At 42.2% G+C, this 18,864-nt stretch overlaps 1 protein-coding gene across 6 annotated transcripts in view; it reads left to right on the forward strand.

Annotated features, from left to right (window-relative positions):
* Positions 1-18,864, forward strand: part of map7d1a (MAP7 domain containing 1a) — a 56,832-nt gene that overhangs the window by 7,306 nt on the left and 30,662 nt on the right. For 4 of the 6 annotated variants that reach the window (XM_079504186.1, XM_079504187.1, XM_079504185.1 and 1 more), the window contains 3 exons: positions 12,672-12,863; positions 17,627-17,695; positions 18,424-18,444. In XM_079504186.1, the coding sequence (XP_079360312.1) occupies positions 12,672-12,863; positions 17,627-17,695; positions 18,424-18,444 (282 nt within the window). The remainder of the gene's footprint in view (positions 1-12,671; positions 12,864-17,626; positions 17,696-18,423; positions 18,445-18,864) is intronic. The other 2 variants (XM_079504188.1, XM_079504190.1) reach the window with 1 other exon arrangement.

Here is an 18,864-nt window from a genome sequence, read left to right on the forward strand (position 1 = left end):
CCCAACACAGTCTAGCTAGGCGGGGTTTGAATCCACCACATCCACAGTGCGTGCGGTTTTCTGAGCATCTATCCAAAGCTGTGCTGGGACTGGGAGGGCGATCTTTGTCAATGCATGGAGTCCTACAGGCTGGGGTGACACCTGTCAGGGGGGAATGTTGATCGGGAGGAGTACTAGGACAGAGGCGATACGTCCTTGTCTTCCTGATGGGGGCTCCACAGAACAGCAGTGGTAACTAGTGGGAGGAATAGTGGAAAGTGGGAAGAAAAATATTGTTTTATTGAACTGATACTTGCGTGGGTATTGTGCAAAAAAAACAAGGTGCTTCAACAGTAGACAGCCGGACACAGACAACTTATCACATAACTTATGTGATAAGTTGTCTGTGTCCGCTGTTAAAGCACCTTGCTTATGTGACATAAGCCGCCATTGGTTTAAAGTTCATTTCCATAATTTTAATTGTTAGGACTATAGATGGGAAGAGTCACTCATCAAAACGATTCGACAAAGGTTGGTGGAACATCTTGTCAGGGTTGCACAGGAGTTGAAATGCAATGGGGTGGTGAAAACCTGACTAAATACAGTATATAGCAAAGCCACAAGCTGTCTCACAAATCACCCTTTACTCAAAAAAATCACACCCGTGTGAACTGAGTGGTGTAAGGTCTCCTGTCTGACGTAATGAAATCATGTCTGACGTAATTAAATCACACCCGGGTGAACAGGGTGAACATAGCAACCATGCTCATTTTTTCTGCACTAACAAAGCCAGTTGTAGGAGTGGTTTACACCACTCAAAAACATGGGACTCAGTATGAGACCCCTTATAACATTCATTTAGAAATGTATGCCCTTGATTGTCTCCACCAGACCGAAGGCATGGGGAGAGAGTATGTTTTGTGTCCGTCCATCCGTCTGTGTCTGTGTGTGTGTGTGTGTGTGTCGTCCGTCTGTGTACAGCTAATCTCTGGCACTGTTAACCCGGTCAATGCCAAATTTTGCACACACACTCCCTGGATGCTAACGATGAACCTCTGCCCCAAATTTCCCAGAACGGCCTGTTATAGCGCCACCAGGAGGCTGACTTTTGAAAAACACTTTTTTATATTACTCCTCCAGATTCAGTCCAAAAATCCCGTAAATCGTTACACACTATCTCTATAGTCATGTGTTCAAGATGGATCTGTCCGATATTTCATATTCCATCCTAATTGGCTTTCAAAGTTTGCAGCCAGGATTGGCCCGTTTTGAACAAAAAGCCTCAAATCATGAATGCAGCGTGCAATTTACGTGAAATCTTTCACAGACTTTCCTACTAGGCTGAGGAATATATCCCCCTTTTCACATTGGCCTGTTATATCGCCAACAACAGGTGGATTTTTGCAAAACACATTTTTGGAACAAAATGCCTCAAATCATCCAATTGCCATCCAAGGCGTAAGAAGAAATGTCACCCTTTTCACATTGGCCTATTATAGCGCCACCAGGAGGCCACAACCTGACCTGTCCTGGTGGAGACCTGTGCCCCGAGGGGCACTTTTTCTAGTTGTCTTTCTTTTAGCCCTCCTGGGCTGAGGGCTCATGCTGTGGTGGTGTGCCCTAATTTCATTACCAAACGACTGTGGTGCTCTTTCTGCCTGGGACGCCATGGCATTAAGGACACAGGGAGGGAACAGGGAACTCTTGCTTACAACACCGTGACTGCTTCCTGCCACCTCCACTGAGTCTGTAAATATCCCCAGTCTGGTCCTCCTGCAAAACTCGGTCACGACTCATTTGCTAATATTAGACACAGACCCCGTTCAGCTAAGGGCACAGTTTCGTTCACACCTTGACCTGCCAGCCAGTGCTCTCCTTGCAAAAGGGTCCATCTATATCCAATAGCATTTGGACAACTCTTGTGGTTAAAGGGCCTGTCCACATAAATTCTCAGGACAATCTTCTCTGGTCAATAAATGTACAGGTTAATTATTTTTCTCCATGTTTCTCCGTTATCGCTAAATGAGCTTTACAGGACCTTTTTTCTTTGCTCTGTCTTTGGCCTCATTTCGTCCATATCCAATAAATTATGCATACATTTGAGTCTCCAGAATATACTGTAGGTGTTCCAAGGGTATGCACGCAAAACACGCCACCACCAAAACAAGCCAGTGACTTCTTTGTTGGTGGGATGGGCAGTGGTTTTGGCTTATGGCAGACTCGGTAGAGCGCTTGCAGCTTGTTTTGATCCAATCAACATCCCTGCATATTTCATCATTTATTTAGTGAGGCTCGGATTGGCATTTTGTATGTGATGTCGTGTCGCACCTCTGAATGCTAGAATGCTAGTAGTCTGAAGGTGTAAAATGGAGTTATGCAGACATGTGGGTATTTAAGGATCAAGCCATTATTTCACATTAGATGCTAGATTTCCTCCTGTTGTTTCTGTTGTTGTCAGGTGTTGCAAAGGAGTTTGAAATTAAACATTTGCCTAACCTTGTGGTTAGTTGTGTTCTTGTGGAACATACAATTGGATCTCAAGCCAGCAGAAAAGAGAAAACCAAAATGTGGGGTGAAGACATTAAAAACCTAAACACGTAAGGGTGTTTTATACATAGTTGCGTGCCGGTATTGCACACCGAAAATAGCCAATCTACAAGCTTATATGTTGCAGTGCACAACCAAGTATAAATCAGCCAAGGGTATAATGAGGGCTGTTGGACTTAATGGCATGGTGAATGTTCACAAGATTGGTACTGAGAGCTGATGTTTACTCAAAGCAATGGTTCTGAAAATGACTACTGTACACTGGAATTAAACAACCTCATGTAGCACACACACACGCGCACGCACACGCACACGCACACGCGCACACACAAACACAAACACACTGACACACACACACACACACACACACACACAAACTGAATGACAGTAGACAAACAAATGACAGCTAGCTGAGATTTTCAATTAAATAGATATCATATATAATTTGTACATAGGGCCTATATCAACCTCATCACAATTATGTTTCCTTTTCCCTCATATCACATTCTCTTCCCACTCAGAACTAGAGCTAAAAATGTCAGATGTACAAGTTCACGAGTCACAATGCAACGTATTGTGAGCTTAGCTTATACATCGGGTATTTATGAAAATATACTAGTTAAAATGTTCTCAAGTGGAAACATCAATAAAATCTATGTTTTTCAAATTCATATCAAGATTGTGCATTTTAATACAATTGCATTATAACATCAGTAATCAGTGGTCCAGGACTCGGATTGGGATCGAACTCAGGAATCTGGCATCGGTTGGGCTCTTCACAGACCCTTCTGAGGATGGGGCTAGTCAATAGAATGGGGGATATTTATGGGGATAAATCTTGAAAACATTGCCTGTGTGAGAACTGAGAAGATCCATTAGATATTGATCTTTCAAGCCAGGGAGTTATAATCAATCCCTCTCGAGTGGGTGGCAGTGTAGCAAAACAAAGTGTGCTGCAAAACTTTGTGCTGTCCAAAACCCATTATCAATAGTACATTCTCCTTAAAGCCACAATTTTATTGTCCCCTGTTATGCTATGACAGGGGACCAGGCACACAAACCCTCTCCTACTGAGACCAGGGAGGATTATTAGACCACTGTCACTCCCAACCCCCAAGGGGGATGTGGAACAGGTTGCCAGGGGCAACAGCTCGGCATGCTGGTCATTGCTGCAGCTTGTCCAGCTATGATATCTGTACTGCTACAGCCGTGTGTGTGTGTGTGTGTGTGTGTGTGTGTGTGTGTGTGTGTGTGTGTGTGTGTGTGTGTGTGTGTGTGTGTGTGTGTGTGTGTGTGTGTGTGTGTGTGTGTGTGTGTGTGTGTGTGTGTGTGTGTGTGTGTGTGTGTGTGTGTGTGTGTGTGTGTGTGTGTGTGTGTGTGTGTGTGTGTGAAATTAAGTTGTGGATTCAGATAAAGAACAAAAAATGTGTGTGTGCGCGCAGCCTTTGGTGTATTTGCAAGTTTGTCAGCATTACAAACACTACTCCCAGGGATCACTGCTGTTTCAGATAGGCAGGGCATTTCATCCCCATGATGTCTTTGAGAAGGACGCCGGCACTTGGGAGGAAAGCGGCAGCTAAATGCCAGGCATTGTCCCAAGGTCTGGGCCAGGTGACAGGAATGAGAGCGGTGGCAGTCACCAACAGAGACATTACTATTCACTGGCCAATTGGTATGCAACGTAGGAATGCTGTCTTCAGCCCCATGGTTGGTATGCAAAAATATTCTTTATTATGAGAATGAGATTAACTCTATCCATGCAAATCAATGGCCATTGTTTCACTTTCACTTGTTTTGTCAAAGACGAGGTATCAGGCTACACATGCCACCACAGTTAAAAAGTAACCAGATATGTCTTTTTTATGCAGGGGACTACACACAATTTAATAGTATTTCTCTCAATGGCCACTGTGAAAATCACACTGCTCTTTTGCCCGGACAGGAAACAGCTGTTCATGAAAAACTTTGCAAGCGCTCCAGTCACACACGTGCGTGCACATCCACATGGGCTGGCTTGGCGCAGAATCAGTGGTTGTTGTTTACACTGCGCTTCCCGTGTGTCTGGGCCCCCTCTGCCTCTTGCGTCACCCCATCCGGGGTGAGAGAGAAACAGGGCAAATGGGTGAGGGGTTAGGGGGCTGCCGATGAGGTCATTCATTAGTTCCCTGTCCCGCTAGTGTCCCAGCCCGAATGAGATGCAGATCCATTCTCTTTTCTGTTTCCCCAAGTCCCCCCCCTACTTTTTTATTCTTTTTTTGGTGCCACCCTTTCCTCTTCCCACTCTTTTGATTTCATGGCCTGCACTCTGTGCTACTTCCTAGCGTCTTGTTTGCCTCCTTTACATTTTACAAGAGAATGTGTACTGCATTTCCACCCTGCTTACCATAGTTACCAAGTGATCTTATTTTTATTTATTTTTTTTGCAAGTTAACCCAAGTCTTTTATATCTATAAAAAACTGAATAGGTTTTATGACTAAAATTATAATTCAGATTATTTTGCTGAATATTGTAGCACTTGATCCAGCCATGCAGAATTATCTATGCAACGGTTAAAATGTAATCTAGATAGACTAGTTATTTAGATTGATTCTTCTATTCTTGGTTTACCTGTGACCTAGTTTACTGAGGCACTATACTGTCTCTCTGCATTGCATTTTGATATATTTACCTTACTTATTGGAAGTCGGTCTATATAAAGAGCCATCTGCTAAATGGCAATGGTCTCTGACTGTGATTTTTATGCAATGATCTGGTTATTAACAATGCAACAGCTGACCAAATCAGATTTTTGAATTAATTGCCAATTTAGTTGCACAATTCACAATTGTTGCACAATTCACAATTGCATAATAGCGAAACCTAAAATCACGATTCCAATTACTTTTGATTCATTTGCAGCCCTGTAACGGAGACGATCCTTGATTGTTGCCGCTTCATTTGGCAGGGATGTGTTCCAATCGAGAGTGCAGGGATGTGTTCCAATCGAGAGTGCAGTTTTTCTTGGCTTCATAAATAATCCATGCCTTGTCCTATATTTTCATCCTAGTACCTTCCTTGGCATTGCGTTGGTTGTTGTAGTGATGAATCCATTGTGAATGGACGCTGTCATGTGACCAAGATCATTTTAAACCCAGTACTCGTACATTTGCTTGCCTTTGCACTCTGTGTTCGTGTAGTGTGTTTGTGTCAGAGGGAGGGAAGTATCGTTTTCCTAGTTTCACATTCCTATGGCATTTCTCGACCAAGACTGTCATTGTGTAAGTTCTGTAATATTTTGTCATGCTTCGGCAGTTCCTTCATAGAGTGCTGTTGTAAACACAGGTGTGGTTCAATCATTGTCTAGAGTCTCTCACTCAGTGGATACAGAACACCAGTAGTGGTATGCTGCTTCCACGTTCTGAGAAAGCGGCAAGGTTCAATGCATTGTCTATGTTACAAAATTGCCGTGTGAACCGGTCTGGAACGGATGATATCGTGATATCATCCGCTCCCGACCGGATCATAAACCCGAAAAGGAATGCTGCCCAGGCTATGGGTGATCTGAACAGAGAGCACAAGTGAGACAAGGAAGGAGGAGGAGCCCTTATAAAGGGACTCTGCCGATCAGCACAACTGTTATGATTCGAGCAGGACCAAAGAGGTGATTGAGTTGATGGTGATGTATGAATGACGGGTTCCCAGGTCTTAGTAGAACTTTCGTATCATTTCATTAAACTAACATTTCTACATTTATCCAGTGTTGATGTGTGGTGAGACAGAGGCCAACCAGAAGCATGTTGAGGTCTGAAATAGGCATGGATTGGCCTAGGCGTATCCACAAAGTTGCATGTCATTTTCGTGGCTGTCTTTCATACCTTTTTTTTACACTTCCATTTAGCAGAAAAACTAAATAGGCTCTATGCACAGCATCCATATTGGAAATAAATCCTTCCTTCCTTTAAGTTAGTTGAGCATTGTGCATCAGCAAGCCTAATAAATCAGATGGTGAAAAAAACAGAATCACATTTACTGTATAACAGGTGTAGGGTAAACCCTACTGGAAACAATATCGGTATTGTTCGATTTTACCATGCAATTACTCAGTAACTGGATATTGGCCTACATTTCAATACTGTGCCATCCCTAATGCTAATAGTATAATATTTCAAGTGTATTCAGTGTCTATTCAGTGTGTACTCATGCACGGCTCGGGCAGTAAGTATATCACAGACAAGCAGGCTTGCATTTCTTGCTAGCTCTGTGTGATCTACAAAAACAATCTTTTGAAAAATTAGATTTTTCATCACATTTTGCAGCGATTTAGTTATTTACCATTCTAAACAGCTTCTCTGTTCACTCATGTTGTTGTCAGCTGAATTGTAACCAATTAACGCACATTTAGTGGAGTGTGGTTTGGAAGGAGAGGGCAGTTTGAATACACAAAGAGCTCTTGTGTTCTCTCCTAGCATTTTGAGCTATTGCAGCCCTCTTGATAGTTTCACAAATGGGCTAATACTTTGGACCAACATGACACACGGCCTTCTCCCTCTGATAGAGAAATGGTGCTGAGTCTGAGCTAATTACCTGTGGATTCCCAACCTGCCATTCTGTTGCCACACTGTGCTCGCGTATGGCTGCAATCGCTGCATGCATTTTCATCGGCAGGGGTCTCTTCGCTAAGGTATTTCTGTTGAGTTCTGGACATACCTGTCATTTCAGTAGTCTTTGTTATACACGTGGGACCAATGGAGTGCCTCTGTCTTTGACACCTGCAGCTAGAGAAGGAATGTTGGCCCCATGGGGGGACGAGTGTGTCAGGGGCCGACCAGGTCAGGGAGTGCAGAGCAGCACTGACGGTGTGATGATGGTCAACATAGTGAACGAGCACAAAATGCATGCCACAGATTCCTGAAACTCCTCTCTGACCCAATTTCCAGCCACTTCCCTGCTCGCTCTTGTTTCTGTGGGGCTTTCCTATAACCAATCGGTTGTCAAAAACAAAGAAGTTGCATAAAGTTACTTATTTTCTATCAATTACAATACACACCCCATAAAGCCTTGAATTATTTTGTTTTTGTTGCATTCCTAAGTCAATAATTTGATCACCGGGCCATTGGTCAATAGGAGACAGTAGGAGACTCTTTCTTTAGTCTTTGACTCTCCGCCGGTCATCAAAATATAATGTTTTGGATGAACTGAACTACTCCTATCAAAGAGAATCAATGTGTCAATGGCATGTGCTTAACATGTCAGAGGAATGGCCCACATAATGTCTGCGGTATCTGTAGACTGCATGTACCGTATTGCTACAGTATCCTTTTTCACTGTTCACTGCCCCTTAATGGACTGTGCCAAAGTAATTTTCCATGTTCAGGGTAGATGCCAGGAGACTTGACCCCGAGAGGTATCTGAGTGGACCGTGAGTGGTATCAGAGTGGATTTGTTGTGGATTTATTAATGTCCACGAATAATGCAAATGGTGAGTGTCATGTCTTGTGCAGGTGGGCTGTTTGTAGTCGCCCCCCTTAGGAACATGGATTGTAAAGATGGTGAGGGTATGTCCAAATATCTCACTTCATCCAACTGAGAAGAGATAAGGCAAGACAAATAAAAAATGTTCATCTAACCTTGATATAGCCTAGCGAGCCCTTCTGGCTACATACAACATACAATACAACACATATTGTTTTGAAAGCCGTGATGGAATGATGATGGGCGGCGGTGGCTCAGGGGTAGAGTCTCCGGGTGGTAACCGCAAGGTCGCCAGTTCGAACCCGGGCTCCCCAGAGTTAGTGTCGAAGTGTCCTTGAGCAAGACACTGAACCCCTAATTGCTCCTGATGTGCTGGTTGGTACCTTGCATGGTTTCTGCCGCCATCGGTGTATGAATGTGTGTGTGAATGGGTGAATGTAATGCACAATCTATGTAAAAGCGCCTTGGATAAAGGCGCTATATAAATGCACCATTTACCATTTATGGTGTAATAAACAAATTTGTACTGATCTCAAACATGATCACACACTAGTACACATAACGTAATCACAGAAGAAACTGGCATGCTGTTTCTTTTTTTAAATAATAATAATAATTCTTTTTAATAGATATTCTTTGGGCTTTTTCTGCCTTCATTGATAGTATACAGTAGAAGATACAGATAGACAGAAAATGGGGAGAGAGAGAAAGTGACACGCAGGAAAGGTCGTCGGGTTCGGCAACAGGTGCCCGGACCGGTAGGCCAGCGGCCCTGGCCGGCATGTTGGTTTTATGTGAGTCAAATTGTCTTCACAACTCTGCTTTGATTTTGCCTGTAGTGTTGACTTGTTCCTGAACAGATGGCATTTAGAACATGTGCAAATAGCTCTAGGTTTTCATATTTAAAGTGCTGTATGCTTATGTGTCTCTGTCTTGTTTGATTTGAGGGGTCACTGCCCAGAGATGACTGTATAACCAGTAACAGCCAGGTCAGTGTACCAGAAAGTCCGGGAATTATCCTGAATTGGCCTCTGTGGCCAGTGTGTGTAGTCTCTAGAACCAGATGTACTCTGTCCCAATCCACAATTCAGGCTTCCTTTTTAATTCAGTGGTGGGAATAGGCTTCTGGCCCACCTGTGAGAATCTTGGCCCACCTGTGAGAATGCTAAATTCTATCTCATGATGGTTTCATTGGGGTTCAATTCCATTTCCTGCTCATTTGTATTTTGTGCATTTTACTGTTCTGGTCCATCAACCACAACCATTTGTCGATTCCGTCCTCTCCTTTTTCCTTCAGTTCTGATTCATGTTCAGCATCAGATATCATTGGTATTCAAAATGGTGCTGCCTCAGGGCCAGGGGATCTTACATTGTGTGTCATTGACAATATAGAGATCATGACTGATTGATTGGGTGACCACCAGTCACCCACGGTCACTGCTAGCTCAGCCTCTGCTATATGACTTCAATTCCCTTTCCCTAGGTGCCCGCTTAGGGACCCTTACGTGTTCTAATCCCAGTGGGTCACTGCAGTCGCAGTTGTAGTAAAGACAAGAAGGATTGTTTGAGATTTCCCTTTTCTTTTCCTCCTTCTTTCATTACGATATTGGTATATCTTGACTTTGTTTCGGAATATTTTGTAAATTGACAAACAGATCTAGGTATGATTAAGTGGAATCATTAGAAATGAGATAACGTACACTACACTATCCTGAGGGGACCAAACTGCTGGACAGACGTCCAGGAGGACATTGCCATACTTAACCCCATTAGGTTAAAAATAGCAGTGGCAAAATGTTATCTCTAGGTCACTGTTTCTCAACTAGTGGCCCACAGATCGCTGGTGGAACATGACATAATTACATGTGGTCCTGTCCATGTGAACATGTTTTAAATGTTTCAAGACATACTATATTGTACCTTTTGTTAAATGTGTCAAAAACATGTTTCAATAATATTTCAAACAACAACAAATTTAAGACAATGTTTTGACAATGGCAATGGCTTTTATAGCGCTTTTGATTGATCAATCATAATGCTACTCACGTTAGCATCGGGTTGCTAGCTGTTGTTGTCATAACACTGGGTCGCGTATAACACTGCACTCTGTTAGGTCCGTTTGATACACAGAATGTGACTACGCATCGCCCAACATACGATCACGACCGGAAGTCTGGAAATGTGGCTTTTCAAAATAAGAGCTCAACAGGGAAATATGCTGGCGTGAATTATATCACAATTTATTAATAAATGCTGGCGGAGTAACTGTTAAGGTGTTTAAACACTTTGTTGCACACATTGTCATGCATGTATGTGCTGCGACATGTTGAGATTGTACTAGATCGGCTATTTTCAGGGCGTGACACTGGCACACAACTAGCTCAAAATCTCAATCTGTCATTAAGATCATTCATTAATGTTAAATATTAACATTCCATCAGTGTCAGCATTGTCTCAAATTATCTAACCTACCAGTCAGTTTGTGACTAGTCCTTTTAAACTGACTGATTTCATAAAGTTACTGTGACATACAATATATGGTTGTGGGGAGGAGATCTTTGGGGATTTTAGCTCATGCAGCTCTTCGTATCACCCTTTTAAGATTTTTAGTGATAATACTAATTGGAATTAAGAATCTATGTTAATTTAACCCTAATTAATATATTGGCCTATAATCCTGCCTGGATTGGACCTTCATACTATATTTTGATCATAGAGCTAGAATATGTTTAAGTATGCACTGTAACTTGACAGAAATTCTGAAAACATTTCCATACTACTTCATTGTCTGTGCAACTCTAGTATAGCTATATGATTAAACATGTATTGCCATTTTCTGCATACATAATTGGTCAAGGCTCCAAATTGTTAGTGAAATTACACAGCAATAGCAGATTGCGATATGTATTCCCCACTCTCTCGTCTCGCTGTCATCCCCTTTGTCATCGCAGTGTTTTGGCTGCAGTCCCGTTGCCTTGTGGAGAGCACAACAATGGCTTCTCTCTGTCTGAGAATATCCATGCTGGAGGAATGGTTATTTAACAGCGGCAGGCTTTGACAGAGGGACCACAGTGTCTTGTCTTTCAAGCATGCGCCTTCATAGACTCTGCTCATCCCATGCAACCAGACCTTCTCTGTTTTTGTCTCTCTCTCACTCACTCTCTACTTTCTCCTCTCTGTCCATGATGCCTTGTCCAAGTAAGGGTCATCACAGTAACAGCCCAGCCTTCATTTCCCAGATTGATGACATAGCTTTTCCATGCCTAGCTGAGGCTAACTTTTCCATGAGCTCTGGTATCTTGCTGTTTGCAGTGGACCAGTAACTACAATAACAGCGAGAAGTTGGCTCCGCTGAACTTTGTTGAACTGTTTGCTGTTCACTGCCACCTTTTGTCTGTTCTGTGTGCCAAAACAATACATAGCTTCTAAGATTTCTAGTCTAGCCATCCTGTAAGTTTCGCTCACGTGAGAGAAGCTGGCTTAGAAATAAACCACAAGTGCATTGTTTGGTGGAGACATTATAAAGAATGCTGTAACCAATTCTCCATCTCTAAAGTTGCATGGCATTGGTCCAATTCCCCGCCGGCATTCTGCATTGAATAGCACAGCACTTACATAGTAAATCTCATGTTCGGTCACTGTCTTCTGTTCGACGGCCCTCCCACTGTGTTGTTTTTTGCCTATGTGTGAATAATTTATAGTGCGTTCGTTGCCCCAGTGTTTCCCCCTCAGAGACTGTGTGGAAGAAATTGTGCATCCAGAGGACTGCATAGGAACCATGGGTGGGGTATTGGGGACAGTGCTGAGTGGACAAAGCCGAATGCCCTCATACCCCCCTCTCCTCCCTACAGAGGGTCTTTGTTAGGCTCGTACTCCCCAGGCAAAGTTATGTTTGAGCAGGAGATTCAAGCTATCCTGTGAGTCAGCCTCCTGACAAAGTAGAGAGCCCAACTTCTCCTTTATCAAAACACCTTTTAACATTTCTGGAAATCCAAAATGACTGATGAGAGTAGCTTAACAGTGTTCCTCAGAGACATTCCTTTTAATGGAATCATCAAGAAGCTGAAAAGCAATAATAGTGTTTTGTTCAGGCCATTCCCCTGGTATTTGTTGTCTGTAGTACATCATTCAGAAACACTGGAGAAGTGGTTTTAAGGGTTAGAGCTAGAGGAGGTGAGATATTATGCAGCAGTGCCACCGTCAAAATTGTGTAATCTCATTTTGCATAGTGGATGATATGGCTTCACAGTAGAGGAAAACCTTGTTGGCAGAACAAGACCTTAGTGTGATTCTGTAGTGGCATGGTTGGTGATTTTTGTGTATTACTTCTATGAATAATGTAATTTTGTTGTGACTAACAGCAAAGGTCAGCCAGGTCTCTCCTGCAAAGGAAATGTTTCATCTAACCAGATTAAATTAAATGGTTTCAAATCTCTGATTTATCAAGCAGAACCGAAGCATTACTCACCAAAAGAAGTACAGTATAGCTGTGTCCTGATAGCCACTAAGACACCACCCTTTACACATGACACATGAAACTCATGTTAACATTTACGTCACCCTGGCGGAGCTGCAAACTAAAGACCTTACAGTCAGAAGAGGAATGAAGACAAACGGGTTGAGTTCCGCCTGCATAGATTCTCACCGTGTCATTTTCTCACTTTGTTTTTCCTCTTTCTGTCTCTCCAACCAGCTCCCCTTCCAGCAATTGACACAAACCCCACACGGCCTGACCCGGAGGGGGAGAGTAGTCCCCCGAAGATGGAGCCAACCCAGAGAATGGAGTCCCCTGCAAAGACAGACACAGAGCGGAAAGTGTCAACGCCCACAAAACCTGACATCATTTCCAAGTTGCCTGCTTCGTCGAGCCCCAGGTCAAAAAGGGGTAAGCACTCTAATGTTTGATATGAGGATGATACATTTTCATGCTCTGCTGTAAAGTGTTTGTATTTGTAATGTAACTAGTATAGATTTTAGTGGCTTAAAGGTGAACCAGTAATGGAACATCAATTATAGGGCCTACTGTAGCTGGGCTTTGAAGATCTAAGGCATTTCTCCCTGATAATGGAGCAATTCCTGCACTCCAATGGACTCGGGTCAAATCTCTGGGGGGAAAAATGCGTCAATACCACAATAATAGTGACCACATGCTTTCAGGACTGGTTTTAAATCCAATAGTATAATGTTAGTTTATCTTTGTTGGCATTAGCACAAGACACAATCTTCCAAGTGAGAACAATGTAGCAAAGCTCGAACAAAATTGAATGTCTGAAGAAAATATATAATAAAAGGTGGACATAAAATTTGATCCAATTTGATAAGTGAGTCTATCTCCCTTGTGTCTGGGCACTCCGGGGTTAGTAATCACCTCCGGTCCCCAATGAACTGTGGGCCGACAGAACGGGAATCGGGATCCCATTTCAGTAAGTGATGCCAAGAGGGTGTTTGACCTGACCTGGGATCTGTGCCATGGGTGTTTCCATAATACAACTGCTTGTGCATTGGCAAGGAGTGCAATGCAAATGCTAAGGAATGTGTTTGGGTTTTTTGTGACTGTAAAGGTCTCTGCACACAGAGTACGTTTTTGCGGCGTTTCAATCATAATGGAACTGTCAGTATAGAAACCTTGCTATTGCCTTGTCAGCTCAAGACCTTTTTGCGATTCCTAGTTTGTGTCCTGACAGTAGTGGTCATGTCTGGCCTATTTCTGAAATAAATGACACACTTTTCCCTTTTGTCCTCTTGAGTTCCTTTTCCACTTAATGTTTATTATCAGTGGAGTTTTGCCCAGAGCTGTAAGAAGAAGGGATTGAGTGGTCAGAGTGGCACTCAACCTTTTAGTCAAATGAAATGGTGAGGACTGTGGCTCGACTGAGAGAGAAACTTATTTTGCCCTTGTATTATAGATTAATTGAGGCACATCTCAGCCACCCTTTCCTGTGACAGTGGAGATGGCACATGGCTACTGTCCCTCAAGCCTCCCCTCGGGAACGTAGTGTCACTGTCGAAAAGGGTCTCATTTCCTCAGTTTAGCTTAATTTGTTTATATTCAGATGCCATTGGCTGTAAAAGCGCAGGTTGTTTGGTCAGACTTTGTGTGCGACAATAGTGAATAGATATAGATAACACATTTACATCCATTCCACACTGGAAAACATTTGTCTTTGTTGTTGTTGTTTTGTCTTTTGCCTACACTACCTTTCATATAACACACAACGCTGCTGCTTTTACTCTGATTTAACACATCGCTGTTATTTTTGACTAGGTGCCAAAGAGTGCTCAGAATGTGGACCTCTCACTCCAGGTTTTTTTCGGGTCATTCTGTTTTTGCCTTGTGTGTTCAACGTATGATAGACATAACTGGGAGCTGCAAACAGCAACACATAGTTGATCCTACTACACACTATGAGATTTAAAATGCTTAATGGCAGCTTGGGTTCAGCCATTAATGTGTCGATATTGATATGATTATCTATTCTACTTTCCTCTTGGGGAAATTTGTATTTGCATTTGACCCGTTCTTAACTATTTAGGAGCAGTGAACAGTCACAGTGATGCCAGTAACTTGGTCAAAAGTGATGGCACATTGGCAAAAGTATGTGCCTAACACGATGCATGTCTTTTGGTGATTATGTCAAATACGTTTTTAAGTGGTGCAACCACTTCATTACGGAGCTTTGTGTGTCTCTGGCTGCCTGGCTGGGTCTGTCCCTGGCTGCCTGTGTCTGTCCGAGCACATACATATTAACTGTATATATGATGATTTCAGGTGTGACAGTACAGTAGACTAGTAGAGGGACCCCCTGGGGACCCCCACACGGTAACTCTTGTCATTTCTCAACCGTTTCGGACGTGGGGCGGCTCGCCGGAACCGGCCTGGCCCCCTGGGCGCGTTCCTGCGGGTCTGGAAGTTTCAGGGACCCCCCGGGGACCCCCACACAGAGTTGCACCACATATAGGTGTGATTTTTATACTGAAATGGCCTACATTTCAGCTCAACTGATAACTAGAGCGCATTATATTTCCATTATGCCTAGTTCAGGTACGCTAGCAGTGTGCTGATAATGCTATCCATCGGGTGAAGCCAGAGATGTTGTCATTTTGTCGGTGCAAGTGCACAAGCGACTCACATCTCAATGTTCCAGTGGAAGGCCAGAAGCCACTGATACTGTACCACCATGTCCAAAGTAGGCCTGGAATAGGTGCATGTTCAGTGGAAAGTTGGAAACCCCATAAAAGTAGGTCAGAGATTGCCATTACAGGAGGCTGCATGGCAGCCCTCCGGTGCAGATTGTTTTCACGTGTGGAATGATTAGCACCTCACTATATTAGAGAACAAGATGCTTTGCCTTTGTTGTAGAACATATGGTCTGTTTGGATTGAGGGGGTGATGTTGTGGCAAGAAGGCAAGTTGCTCAGAAATGAACCTGACCCACATAGAGTCCCCCTGTTAGCTGTTCTAAAAATAGAATATTGCATACGTAATATAATACGTTTCAAGTATTATGATACAGAGGTTCTGTATTGGCCAGAGCAGTGCATCATTTATGTGATATTATGCAGATATTATGCAGATATTGAAAGAATTTGATTTCAATGTACTATACAATTTTCTGGAAATTACACAAAAGCAAGTTATGCATTATTGCCAACTTGCCAAGTCTATGTTTTGTGAGGAAGTAGGCCCAGTGTTAATGAAAGATGAGCTTAATTTCCTAAATTTCCCCTCTGGGATGAATGAAGTATCTACCTAGTACCTACCTAGAGAATATCCGTGATATCTGCCATAATGGGGATAAAGTTAACACATTTTTGTGTATTGTGATTTCAAAAGTCTTCCTATCAAACAAATTTCATGTTTTCAAATTTCATCAGCACGCACTAACCCAAGGGTTCACAGACTTTTCAGGCCACGACCGCCCAAAATAGGCCTAATCATATTTGAACGGGGGACCCCCCACCCTGACAAGCACTTGGAATTGTGTACAATATACACAGATTAATATTGTGAAAGATGTTTGCCTCTTTCTTATCTTTATTCTTTTTTTAAACATTTTATTATGTTTATTTTTTATTTTTTTCCCCCACAGTCACAATGACAAAAATCAAAGACGTTTGCCTCTTTCATATGGTATATTTGGTCAATTTGGTAACAAGGTTAACAAGGTCTTAAAAATCAATAAATTGTAACTTTAGAAATGTGCAGATACACTGTATAGATTACACTTAGTTATACTGTATGTTGGTTTGTTTACTGTTGAGTGGGAAAAACAATGTTGCACATTAAGCTATTCATTCATCTGGTGTCCGGGGATGCCCCAAAATAATTTGGGGACCCCCAGTTTTGGAACCACTGTACTAACTAATTGTAATCACTAATATCGTGATATCAACCCAATATCAACCCAACAGTATTAATGTTTCTGAAGACATTTGAGGTGATAAATAAGCAATGCAGAAACTTTATTCAGCGCTACCTTGTTTAATATCTTTTACTTTGTGGTTTGACGTGATATCCAGGCGGGTTATGGTACTCGTTAAAGCCCCAAATAAGCACTTAGCCAGTTAAAAGATGCTCATCTGAACGGCTTCTGGAGGTTCCAAGCTCCGGTGTGGGAGCGGCTTCTGGAGGTTCCAAGCTCCGGTGTGTTTTGATTGTTGATTGTGTCCCGCACAGCTAGGATATGCGTCACGATATGTAAATTAAATACTCATCAAATACTATTTAAAGCTTGCAGTTGGAAATCTTTCATCCTTGGACCATCCTCCTAATAATGACTGAGTCACTGAATAGTTCTGAAAGGCAAAAGATTCATGCACAGACACCGCAAGATGTCACAGGAGGAAGAGATGTGAACACACGTTCATGTGGCAGCTTGAGATGTAGTTGGCCTGCAATATTTATTGCAAGACAAGAGTTTACATTGCCATTTCTATAGCAGTAGTGTTGAAATATTGACATTGCCATTCCTGTTTGAAGTATTTCTGTGTGGACCTGTAAGATAAAAATAACTTTATTCCAAAATAAGGCACTTTAACAGACTTACTAGACAGACAATATTGAAAGGTGTTGCTGTGTTTTGGTACCTAGTCTTCAATATTTAAGTTGTCCTCATTACTCATTACATACAGAACCCAGCCAAGGTGCGACAAACTAATACCAGCTATAGTCTTTGCCACCTTTCCTGTTCATCTGCAGGGTAATGGGCTGTGAATACCATCATGGACTCAATGTGCTCCATGAACAAATATTCCCAATGGGCTTGAGTCAATTAGGCTACATTTAGGAAATAATTTCTAGATTTTGTTTTAACCCGGTTGTATTACCAGATGGCTAGAGTGTATTGCATCAGGGAAATTCATAGAAGGTCAGTTATCTATGTAGGTATAGCAATTTGAATTAGTTTGAATACTTTATTTGCATACTTTTTTATGGTTGCGATGCAATATGTTGTGAGCCTGTAGCTTGCACCCCCACTGTGCGATGAAATGAATGACTATGAATTATTTATGAATTATTTCCAAATTATATTTGACCCACCCGCCTGCCAGTTTTCAGAGGGTGCATCTCTACCTGCAGATTTGACTGACATTTTGTCTGTTTTTTCATCTGTTTTTTTCTCTCCATTTTTGTTGTTCTCATCCTAGACATGGTCAAGTCAGAGGACAGGCAGAAGCTTGCCAAGGAGCGAAGGGAAGAGAAGGCCAAATATCTGGGTAAGTTGAGGCAATGATGGTTGGAAGACAAGTCCTTTCCAAAGGGAGAGAGCTCCCCCTAGTGTTAGGGGTGGAAAGGGTTGTTATTTTGGTTCTAAGTTACATATGGCATGCACATTTAGCAGAAACTTTGGGAAAGGATAAAGGAATAATTTTGGCTTAGATATAATTGCATCTGTGATTAATGAAAACCAAGGCCATATTTTACCAGTGACTGTCAAAAAACATTAATCTTTCTGCATGCATGCTCAGCAACTCATTTGCAGTTTCTAAACAATAGCTTCTTGTGTTTGTTTCTTGACTCACATTTGCTTTACTTGCCTTGGCTTTAAAATGTTTCCTTAACCAATATCAAAATGCCTTGATCAGTCGATGCAACGTTTCACTAAACCTTTGCACAAAATGTTTGAAATGAAAACAACAGCAACGGTCTTATTGTGTTTGTTAGTTGACTTAATTGTTGACTTGTTGTCACTGCACATTTCACTGCACATTTATGAAGTCTAAATTACACGTCATTGTGTAACGTGTCGCTTGTCAACAACTGCTTCTCAAGCAGAAATAAAATCATTTGTCAGTAAGCGACGCGTCATACGATGAAGTTTCACTTAGGATTAAGACATGGCTGTCTCACACACTACCCGGCGAAAGTGACAAACCGCTGGCGCACTGCTTTGCATGATTGACAGTTGCCTTTGTCTTCTCTTTCACTCCCCCCCCCATTGCAGAAGAGCTCAGCCAGTTACAAGGTAAGCCTCACCTATGTGTCGTGGTGATGGTGATGGTGGTTATCGTGGTGGTGGTGGTGGTGGTAGACGACTCTTTAACGTCCTTGTTTTCATTTGATGCGTTGGTTTAATTCCGAGTGCTTTTTACTTACAAAACACATTTTATTATTTATATACACAGTATACAGTGTAGTATATACTACAAATGTATATGTAATATATTCATGACTATTCAGAAATATCTCTCGGAATTACTTTAAGCCTAAATGTTTCATGTAATTAATGTAGCACCAGGCTGATAAACCCATAATTTCTCACGAAATAAATCGTTCCATTTGTTTTCAAGCAGTAGGCTGCAGCAAACACTCGGTTTCAGAATAAGCAAATGTTCATTAAGCTCTAGTTTGAACTTTTGTACTATGCAGCAGGCAGCCACAGAGA

This window comes from Electrona antarctica (genome assembly GCF_951216825.1).
Source record: "Electrona antarctica genome assembly, chromosome: 6".
Lineage (NCBI taxonomy): Eukaryota > Metazoa > Chordata > Actinopteri > Myctophiformes > Myctophidae > Electrona > Electrona antarctica.